Source organism: Lycorma delicatula, chromosome 1, assembly GCF_047948215.1.
Source record: "Lycorma delicatula isolate Av1 chromosome 1, ASM4794821v1, whole genome shotgun sequence".
Classification (NCBI taxonomy): domain Eukaryota; kingdom Metazoa; phylum Arthropoda; class Insecta; order Hemiptera; family Fulgoridae; genus Lycorma; species Lycorma delicatula.
Genome location: NC_134455.1, coordinates 36,382,312 through 36,393,994, shown reverse-complemented (window position 1 = coordinate 36,393,994; position 11,683 = coordinate 36,382,312). Strand labels below are relative to the sequence as shown.

Sequence of the window (11,683 nt, the reverse complement as noted above, 5' to 3'; positions counted from 1 at the left end):
ACGGATAAAGGACCCTTTACTCATAACAGGGATTTGCAACCAGGAGTCATTGCCACTCTTTTCGCCATGATGATGTGGGTGCTCGAACAAATTGTGCACCAAATCCTCTGAATCCCTGTGAAAAGGGTATGAATTGTACAGTAAGGGCACAAAACTGTTGTAACAGTTCACAGACAGCAAGATTGTGAAACTGGGGAAGGTACACACTCAGCCACCAGCTCAGAAATAGTACTGAAAAAGACTTTATACAATACAAACCTCTGTTTGTGAAAAGAAAGCAGAGGTTTATCACCATACACAGCAACCAACTGCATATGAATCTCAGCCAGCTTAACGTTTTGATGGTTTAAAACACATATGACTCCACGTATTTCATAGTCTGTGGCAACATTTATTTTCCTATTCATTTTATAACTAATCAAAGATACTAAACACAACAACTTACAGACAACAATGCAGTGTGTGTGTACATTATTAGCGTGACCATGAACGACACAGGTTTGCCACACTTAAGGAGAAAAATTTCCCACCTGTCTTTACTTTAGTGATATTGCTCACATATTGTACGATTTAGACATAACTATTTGTAAAATTATGAACAAATATACACAAAACATTTCAGATCCAATTATAGCACTGAAGTAATATTTCAGCATCTACACTCGCCGATATTTCTTCTTTATTATTACATTCTTTTATATTAGATTGAAAAGAGAATTTCTCTGTGGTGCAAAAAAATTACTGTTTTGAAACATAAAAGTTATAAACTTATTAACAATCGTAAGTACTTCAAGGTTGAAAAAATGAAAAATGTAGCTTGGGCAGAAAATTTCTGTCAATTGTAGAGAGAGGATTAATTTACAATTTCTATATTTGCTTTTGGTTTTTATGAATCTTTAAACTATCAAAATTTTTAATTGAATCTGTTATCTACAAAGATGAAAAATTAAAAGTAATTTTTTAGAATACCATTTTGATATGAATTTAAATAAAGCTCTACAAAAATTGAGTCAGGTCATCAGGAAACTTATGAAACAGATAATACATTTATAGAAAAATCTAATTCTAATTTATTATATATCATTTATCTTGTTATCAGAGTATGAATGCAGATGTATGGTTTTTTTTTTATTATGCAATAGGGATTTAAAAATTAATTTAATAAAGTTAAATTACTATCTAAAGTCTACTTTAGATAGTAAAAAAGTTAACTCATAGATTTTAGAAAATTAATGTTTAATTATTTGGCAGTACAATATAAACAAACTTATTGACTATAACACATCATATTAAAAATGAAAAATAAAAATGTTAAGACAACTTCACTTATATGAAAATAAAAGTCAGCTGAAAATAAAATATTTCAAACTTTTACGTAGAAGAACTTAACTTAAAGAAGAAGAATCTACAAGTTATATTTAATATACAGAGTTATCATAAAAGAATGGTGTGGTTTCAGTAATTCATAGGAAGATTGCAGGGAAATTTCTAGATGTTATATTGGTATCCCTGAAAGCCTCCAACCCAAAAGTTTGTTTATCAGCAGTTGTAACCAAGAACTGACGTTCTTGTATTGTTGTTGCGGTGAGTTTAGTGAGTTACTATGTTCTCGGATAAAGACAAAGCAAAGTGTGTTTTATTGATGGCTGAATAAAAATCCGTAATTATAGTTAAACATGCGTTTTGATGTGAATTCGGAAGAGATCCACCACACGAAAATAACATAACACGTTGGTTCAAACAATTAGATGAAACCGGATCAGTTAAGAAACAGAAATCAACCGGAAGACCAAGTGTACCATACGAAACGGTTGAACTAATTAGACAATCGGCAATTATAAGTCCTGAGATGTCCATCCCCCATCGAAGCGTCGAATTAGGCATTCCAAAATCAACAGTTCACAAAGTTTTACATAAAAAACTGAATTACACGCTTATAAAATCCAGATACTGCAGGAATTGAAACCCGATGATGGTGAAAAATGTTACAATTACGCTGTTGAAATGTCGGACAGAATAAGTGAAAACTAATCATTTTTAGTTTATATAATTTTTACAGATGAAGCTACATTCCATGTGAATGGATGTGTTGATAGACACAATTCACGAATATGGGGCTCTGAAAACCCACACGCAATTATTGAGAAACAATGCGATTCGCCTTAAGTTAATGTTTGGTGTGGTGTGATGAAAAATCGTGTAATAGGGCCTTTCTTCTTTGCTAAAAAAACAATTAATGGGGTTGTGTATCTTGACATGTTAACCAGTTATTGCTTTCCTCAGCTGGATGAACTCAAAAACATTCATCAACTTCATTTGAAACAAGATGGTGCTCCGCCGCACTTCAATGTATCGGTCATGGACGCTTTGAACGAAAAATTTGGAGATCGATGGATAGGCCGGCAAGGACCCATACTTTGGCTTCCAAGGAGTCCAGACCTGATACCTTGTGATTTTTTCTTGTGAGGGTACATCAAAAGCGTTGTTATATACAAAAGATTCGCCATCTAAACCATTTAAAAAACAGGATTAATGAAGGAATGACAACCATTAACGAAGAAATGTTAACTAATGTTTGGAGAGAAGTTTAGTATCGTTTGTTTTAATTTAACCATGTTCAAAACTACACCAGTATTTTATGAAAACCCTGTATTTTTATGTTCCCAAGCTTATTGAGCTTTTTCTTTGTAATTTATACAGTCTTTATATTATCAAGAATTTTATTAGTTATTTAAATATTAGTGCTTAAATCATTTTTGTTTATGTTTCTGAGAGGATTCTGAGCATGAACTTTTAAAATCATTGGTTTCAGTAAGATGTAGTTTGTCTAGTTTATTTTTTTTTACTTTATTTTTAACCAATCCAGACTCATGTTCTTTGATTGCTATTGATTTTAATTGATCATGTGGAAAATCATTTTCATTCACTGCAGCTGAATTCATTCACTAGCCAAAAACATTTTTCTTTTTTATCAGAATTTCATTATCACGCTTCCACCTTTTATTCCTTTTTTTATATTCATTAATCTCTGATAAGGTAACTTCATCTGATTCTTGAGAAGTTTTCTTTTTCTGGCTTTTAAGTTTCTTACTACTGCTATTAAGTTCATGTTCTTCAGTTAAATCTTTGCTATCAAATTTCTGTTTTTTACTTTTTTTACGTTCATGGACATCAGAAGCCATATTGTAGTCATAACCTTCAGATATTTTTTTCTTTTTTTGTAGCTTGGAAATTATCTCTGCAGTTTTTTCTTTGTCTTCTGTTTTAGTTTCTGGTTCTTTAGCAATCTTCTCATAATTTATTTCATCACAATTATATTCATAATCGTCATCACTATATGTACTTCTATTTAAATGTAATGACTCATCATTTATTTTAACTAATTTAGAAATTTCAGTAAAACCAGCATTACCATCAAAAATTTCTTCATCTGCTGTCTGTTTATCATTTTCTCTGACAGATTTCTTTTTTTTCCTTTTTTTATATTCATTAATCTCTGATAAGGTAACTTCATCTGATTCCGGAGAAGTTTTCTTTTTCTGGCTTTTAAGTTTCTTACTGCTAACAAGTTCATGTTTTTCAGTTAAATCTTTGCTATCAAATTTCTGCTTTTTACTTCTTTTACATTCACGGAAATCAGAAGCCACATTGAAGTCATAACCTTCAGATATTTTTTTTTTTTTTTTTAGCTTGGAAATTATTTCTGCAGTTTTTTCTTTATCTTCCGTTTTAGTTTTTGGTTCTTTAGCAATCCTCTCATCATTTATTTCTTTACAATTATATTCATAATTATCATCACTATATATACTTCTATTTAAATGTAATGACTCATCATTTATTGTAGCTAATTTAGAAATTTCAGTGAAACCAGCATTACCATCAAAAATTTCTTCATCTGCTGTATGTTTATCATTTTCTCTGATAGATTTCTCTTTTGTCCTTTTTTTATATTCATTAATCTTTGATAAGGCAACTTCATCTGATTCCGGAGAAGTTTTTTTTTTCTGGCTTTTAAGTTTCTTACTTCTAACAAGTTCATGTTTTTCAGTTAAATCTTTGCTATCAAATTTCTGCTTTTTACTTCTTTTACATTCATGAACATCAGAAGCCACATTGTAGTCATAAACTTCAGATATTTTTTTCTTTTTTTGTAGCATGGAAATTATTTCTACAGTTTTTTCTTTATATTCCGTTTTAATTTTTGGTTCTTTAGCAATCCTCTCATAATTTATTTCTTCACAATTATATTCATAATCATCATCACTATATATACTTCTATTTAAATGTAATGAATCATCATTTATTGTAGCTGATTTAGAAAGTTCCTTGAAATGAGCATTACCATCAGAAATTTCTTCTTCATCTGGTGTATGTTTATAATTTTCTCTGAAAAATTTCTCTTTTTTATTTCTTTTATTAATTTTAAAACAATCAACAGTATTTAATGATGAATCAACATTTATATCAGAACCATTTAAAGATATCTTATCAGAATAAACTTTAAAATCACGTTCAAAAACAGCAATAAAAAATCCTTTTGTAATCGACATCTTATCACATGTTATAAGACATTTACTGGCAAAATGATATTTGTTATCACTTTCATTTTTCCACCCATCTACTCGGCTAGGTGCATCAATTAATTTAAACCCATTAAAATTAGCTAAAACAAGTAAGGCATTTATTATATCTTCATTTTCTTCTCGATTAATAGAGTGTGTACTATATACAACACGGAATGCTTCAGGAAATTCTGTAAGAGCACGCCTTAATAATGAAAACTGTGTCACAATATACTTGCGTAAAATTAACCCTTTATTTTTGGTATCAACATTTTTTATTAACGAATACTGCGTTTTCTCAGCAATACCTGTAAAAGGAATCAGACAATTTTTATATTAAATGAACCAAAAGTACAAGATTATACATATATATAAAAGTATTTAACAAAAAGCTATGCATAATTAATATTCAGTAAAGCAAATAGTTCTTTCATACCATTAATGTTAGAAATCACCTAAAAAAAATCATCTTACTTTTTTCTTAAAAACATGTGGTACTGTTATTTTTTCTACTTTTGTTACAGCTATCACCTAAAGTTATAGCTAATCATAACTGTGTGTAGGTTAATGACCACTGGCTTTCCCACTGCTAACAAAATGGAGTAACTGAATGCCTCACATATAATCTAATATCACTTTAGTAGGAAATTAGTTTATTAAATATAAAAATCACTGGTATTTGAACATTGTCCAAATTCTTCAATTTACATAATGTTACTTACATGATATTTGAGATTCCATTTGAGGTATTTTGGCACCTCAAGGATTCAAAGATATAATTTTTATCTTACCCAACGGTTAGAAATTTAGTTTTTGATTGCAATATGTGATCTTTTATTGTTGAAACTATTCATGTTTTTAGTGGATAACATCATCCATTTGAATTTAAATGAAAATCATTTAAGCGCTCATTTCTTACAATAATTTATTTATTGTTTTTTATTACAAAAAGCACATTGCACCTTTTCAGACAATTGATATCAAATAATTAATTTCGAATGGAACACTAACATGCAGCACACAAATCCAATTAGTTTCCAAGAAAACCAATCAGATATTTTCTGGATAAGTTTTAAATATTTAAGGTTTTGTTAGTTGATTCTGGTATTTGAGTATTGTTTTCTTATTGGTTTTGATTTAATATATTATCTGATAAATTGGTCATATAGGATGCATTTTATCAAAACTTTTCTTTTAATTATTGAAACTTTATATGTTTAGAAAAATACATATATTTCTTACAGTTTTACATTGAAGCAACATATATAAAACTATGTTTGCTATAAATAACTAAATAGTTAACATCTACAAAAAAGGAATCCAAAATCCATAGTAAAAAGTTACCAGAATGAAGTCAAAGTCATCCAGAATTAAGTTACCATAGTAAAATAAATTAAAAAGTTCAGATATTCATATAGCAAGTATGGTATGTAAGAAATAAATATATACAAGGCAGATTAATTTATATTCACAGCAAGTTACAGTGGACAAAAACAAATCTGAAAAAATTAACATTAAAATATCTAATATTACCGGACATCTGATAAAAAATACACATATTGTTATCAGTAAGCAAAGTAGTAAGAAAATAAGAGAAATAAATAATAATAAAAATTAAACAGAAAACCTATAGTATAACATATTAATATTAATAAACATAAAGATAAGCATGAAATGAATGAATGAATGAATACCAAGAAAATACATTAAAAAGATTATTAGGAAGCAACTAAACTATTGTTGGCAAATTTTGATAATTAAGCAGTTCAAGTCAGAAACTCATTCATTGGTGTACCAGGTAAAGTGAAAGCAGTTACTTTAATCCTTGACAAAGTTTACAGGTCTTTTGTAATAAGCTTAATGATTAGATATATATTTTTTATTAATGTGCAACTTGAAAAGAACTGAGGAAGGAAACACGAGCTCCAAAAGTGTATTCCCAAACATAAAAAAGGTAAAATTCATTTATGTTCACAGTTTTATTATCAGAATAACTGAAGAGTGGTAAATAAAAATAACAAGTTTGAAAACATTTTTTAAATACAGAATTAAGTTATTACCTGAACCAGATTCACTGCAAGGTGGAGCTACTAAAATCAGCTGTACACCAGGACAGTCGTTTGAATTTGAATAAAAACCAGAATCATACTTCATCTGAACACAAGACATACCACACATTTTTATTTCCATTGAAAGTTCTTTATGCAAATGATAATCAGATTCATATGCATAAACAGTCCTGAAAGCATAAAACGATTAAAATACAAGTTACGTCAATATAAATGAATAAGAGAACCTGACTGATAAAGAGAGAAAAACACAAATTAAATGGTTGAAAGATCAATAAAAATTATTTTTTTTTAGAGAAAAAAATATCTTTCATCTGTCACAAATGCTAACTGTTAGTCTAATCTAATTTCATATGTAGTTCTGCTGTTCACAAGCAGTCAATATTAGTCTTTATTATTACTGATAAGGTTTTTTTATTTCCAAATAAATATATTTCTAATTAGGATAATTTTAGAAAAAATACTTTTTTATCCCTTTTCTTTAGATTAAAATTTGTATACTCTATTCCAAATTAATTTTCAGTTACATTATTGTTTTAATAACAATAAAATTATCAACATGTGTGCAATTTAACACATTGTGGACCGGTTGTGAAAATTCTTGTGATTTGTCTCGTGAGCATTAACCAGAAACACCAGGTTTTGTACACTGGTAACTCTCATGCCATCTCTTATATTTTTCATGAACCTCTTATTAGTTCTAAAGGACTGTAGCCTTGACTGAATATTCTCTGAACATTTACACATGTTTTCGTTAATGAATGCCATTCATACTTGACCTTGAGGACGTCATTCATATCAGCTGTGTAGGGGGGGGGGGATTTACAGACAGTCTAAAAATGGTGTTGCGCAAGTTGATAGATTTAGATTGTAAACACAATGAAAAAGAAAATGAATTAAGCAAATTACTTTATGATATACTGTCAGATTATCCTAGTGAAGATGATGATGTGGATTCTAGTGATAGTGGAAGTGTTGTACAACAGCTTAGAACTCGTAAAAGGCCAGTGCCATTGAATATTAGTTCGGATTTGGAATCAACCAATTCGAGTGATGACTCAAATTCAGGTAACCCATGGAAAATTATAGACAATTTACCGAATTTAGAACCTTTTGAGGGTATTCCAGGTGTTAAGGTTCTACCTACTAATCATGAAAATATAAATGAAATAGAACTAATTTTTGGGGAAGATCTTTTTTTTTAATGAAACTAACAGGTACCACCAACAAATGATAAAAGTACATAGGACAGTCACCTAAAACTCTCAAATGGAAAGATGTGACTAAAGGAAAAGAAACCATTCTTGGGCCTTCTTTTGGTAATAGGACAAGTACAAAAAGACCGCATTAGAGACTACTGGGCCACTGACTCTTATACTAAAACATCTTTTTTCTCTAAAATTATGAGCAGAGGTAGATTTGAACAAATTTGGCAGTTTTGGCATTTTAGTGACAATGCTTTAATATTGGAAGGACAGGTAGCAGGGAAAAATTATGTAGGCAGGCCAAGTTTGGAATATGTAAAACAAATTGTTAGGGATGTAGAATGTAGAGGGTATACTGAAATGAAACGACTAGCACTAGATAAGGAATCTTGGAGAGCTGCATCAAACCAGTCAAATGACTGGACAAAAAAAAAAAAAAAGTGACAATGAACAAGCCAGAAATAACACAGACAGGTTGTAAAAAATTACACCTCTTATTTCATATCTTCTGGATAAATTCAAAACTGTTTACAAATCCAAGCAAAATTTGTCTTTAGCTGAAGGAATGATTCCCTGGCGAGATAGGCTGCAGTTTCAAACATACAATCCTACTAAAATGATAAAATATGGGTTATTAGTCAGAATGGCATGTAAAAGTGACACAGGTTATGTTTGTAACATCGAAATGTACACTGGGGAATGTAAAAGATTGGAAGAAATTATTCTTTCTGTCCTTGATTGTAATCTTGGTTTATGGCATCACATATACCAATGTAACTATTACAGTAGTCTTTCAATTGCTGAAAGATTATTAGAAAATAAATCTTTATTATAAAATAAAGATTATTAAAATAAAATAATATTGTTTGTGAAACAATAAGGGCTAATTGAGGTTTGCCGTGCACTTTGAAAGCTAAATTGAAAAACTTGAAAAATCTACATTTGTACGTAAGGAAGATGTGCTACTAGTTGGGTGGAAAGATAAAAGGGATATCAGAATGATTTCAACAATCCATGGTAGTCAACAGCAAACAACTGGTAAAAGGGGCAGAAAAACAAGAGATAAAATATCCAAGCTTGTATACATTTTAGAATACAGCAACCATATAAAAGGTGTAGGTCGTGCAGATCAGTATTTGTATTACTCAATTATGAGAAAGACAAGAAGGTGGTTCTCTTCTTAATAAATTGTAGTCTTTTCAATTTATTCAGAATATACAACTGCTTAAACCTCCCAAAAAAATTAGATATAAGAACTTTCTTTTGGCTGTGGCTAAAAATTTGACACCAGTAGTAGAGGAAACCATTTAGTGACCCCCGCCATATAGACTGAGTGCTGACATGAAGAACCATGCTCTTGATTTTATTGTTAGTTCTGGAGGGAAAAAATATCCTACACAAGCATGTAGTGTGTGCTGCAAATAAAGTTAAAATAGAAACAAGGTACGTTTGTAAGTTTTATCAGGTACCACTTCATAAAGGAAGCTGCTTTTAGAGGTATCACACCTTGAAGCAATACTAGCCTCCTCTCATGATTTTCAGCAAGTTTCATGGAATTGTGACTGAAGATATGATTTTTATTCTTTTTTTGTTTATGGAGTATATAACAAATACATTAACAAATGCAACAATTAGTTTTTCATACATTAAACATAGTGGCTATTGCCTGTTAGTACAGTAAGAAGTTATTTCACACCATGAGATTGCAATCATTTTCTTGAAAGTACTACAATCTATATGAATAGCATACAGTACCTAAGAACAATTATTTTTATATTTTGTGTAATAATATGACAGTTTCCTCCCCCCCCCCAAAAAAAAAATTAATGATACAACAATCATTCATACCATCTTCAACAAATTTTTTTTTGCTACTTCTTAAACTGCCAAATAGTGTCAAAACCTACAACATATTTCAATATATTTTCATTAAGCTTGCAAAGAGAACCACCACCTGTTTGTTAAGTTTATATTGCTTCAGTATATTAGTACCATTAACTTCTTTTCTAAGGATTCTGCTGCGGGGATCAATTTTTTTGATTCTTTGTCTCATTTTCTGAATGGACATATTCGTCACTTTTGAAAAAATATTTTCATCAACAAAAAAATTGAAAATTCAATAGGATTTTCTTTTAACAATAAATTTTCTTATGTGTTTGATAGTGTATAATACTTTGTTCATAAATTTGACCGAGATCTTTTCATTTTGTTTACACCAATGATATTTTTTGCCAGAGAAAATAACATTAATATATATAACATTTGCTTTAATCCTCATATCATCCTTTAATTCTCATCTTCACTTGAATTTCAATCATCTTCATAACTTGATCAAATGTATTCATTTGGATCATTGTAAGAAATCTGATGACATATTCTATTTAAAAAAAGATGACTTACCATATTTATTACCATCACTGATATTTTTATGTATTCATAGGTTTTTATCAACGTAAATGTATCATCCAATTATCATAAATATAAATAAATATTGCATTTAATAAAAATAAAACTTGTAAACACCAAATATTTTTTTTCAAAAAAGAAAAAGGTAAAAAAAGCCATAAACTTTTTTCATAATTTTTTTTAGATAAAAATAACTGAAATAATACTATTGCAAAATTAACAATCACATGCTAAAATTTGCATTATGTTTCAAATAATACTATTGCTTCTTAGAATGGTATGAATTATGCACATATGGAGGAAAGCAACTTGCCTAAGTCAGTGTTCCCAATAAATTTTCTAGATTCCACCAAACATTGTACAGTATGTGAAAAATGGGTGTAATGCAATCAATCCATGTTTAATACACTCAAACTAGATATAAATTCAATGTAGCCTCAACCCAGATTTGGAATTACTTTGAATCCATAACAAAAAAGATGATCCTCAATTCATTTCTGTAGTAAAATGAGTGCACTTGAGCAATTTGTGATTCTATGTACAATATAGGGTGAATACGGAATATAAGGAATGAAAGAGGGGACCGACTTATAGAGTTTTGCACGAAGTATAATTTAGTAATTGCCAACACCCAATTTAAAAATCATAATAGAAGAATATACACTTGGAAAAAGTCAGGCGATACTCCAAGGTATCAGATAGATTATATCATGGTTAAGCAAAGATTTAGAAATCAACTCGTTGACTGCAAAACTTACCCTGGAGCAGACATTGATAGCGACCATAATTTGGTGATAATGAAATGTAGATTGGGGTTTAAAAACCTGAAGAAAAGGTGTCAGATATACAAAAAAAAAATGTACAATATTGTTATATTGTTACTTTGTCACCTTTGGATTGAAAGAGAACAAAATCTTGATCACTTATTTAATTACTACTAAATTTGTAGCAATTCTGCAAAGTAATCAAAACTTATGACCTGCATCAAAATGACTACTCTCCGCAGACTAAACTAGCCTTCTGTTAAAATCACTACTTCTCTTAGTTTTTCTAGATAGAGAAACATTTGTGTAAAACATGAATTCGCATGTTTTTAAGAAAAAAGCTGGTTTAGTCATTATAAGTATAAAAAATAACCTCTGATAATTGTTTTTTGTATTCTAGTCAAGATTCAGTGCACCTTGCCTTTAAAATATATTTCTTTGAAATTTTATCTTATACTTGCCCACTATTATTCATCCTTGCGGCAATGTGAAGAGTCATTTTTTCGTTACCAGCAGACATATCCAACACAACAGAACCTGGTGAAGGATCCAGCAAATGAACTGCCAAACAGCTTGCCTAGAAATGGATAATAGTTAGAGATGATTTTTTTTTAATAATTATAAGTTGTATAGGTAAATAATACATACATTTTAAATAAATTTAGAATAACACACAG

At 29.6% G+C, this 11,683-nt stretch overlaps 1 protein-coding gene across 1 annotated transcript in view; it reads right to left on the bottom strand.

The window, feature by feature from the left end:
* Window positions 1–2,663: 2,663 nt before the first annotated feature.
* The window catches only part of Nsun5 (Nop2/Sun-like domain containing protein 5), an 81,777-nt gene continuing 72,757 nt past the window's right edge, over window positions 2,664–11,683 (bottom strand). Inside the window, exons 7-9 of the mRNA XM_075354083.1 lie at window positions 11,468–11,583; window positions 6,623–6,801; window positions 2,664–4,870 (exon numbers count right to left, since the gene is read on the bottom strand). Coding sequence (XP_075210198.1) covers window positions 2,946–4,870; window positions 6,623–6,801; window positions 11,468–11,583 — 2,220 coding nt within the window. The 3' untranslated portion in view covers window positions 2,664–2,945. The remainder of the gene's footprint in view (window positions 4,871–6,622; window positions 6,802–11,467; window positions 11,584–11,683) is intronic.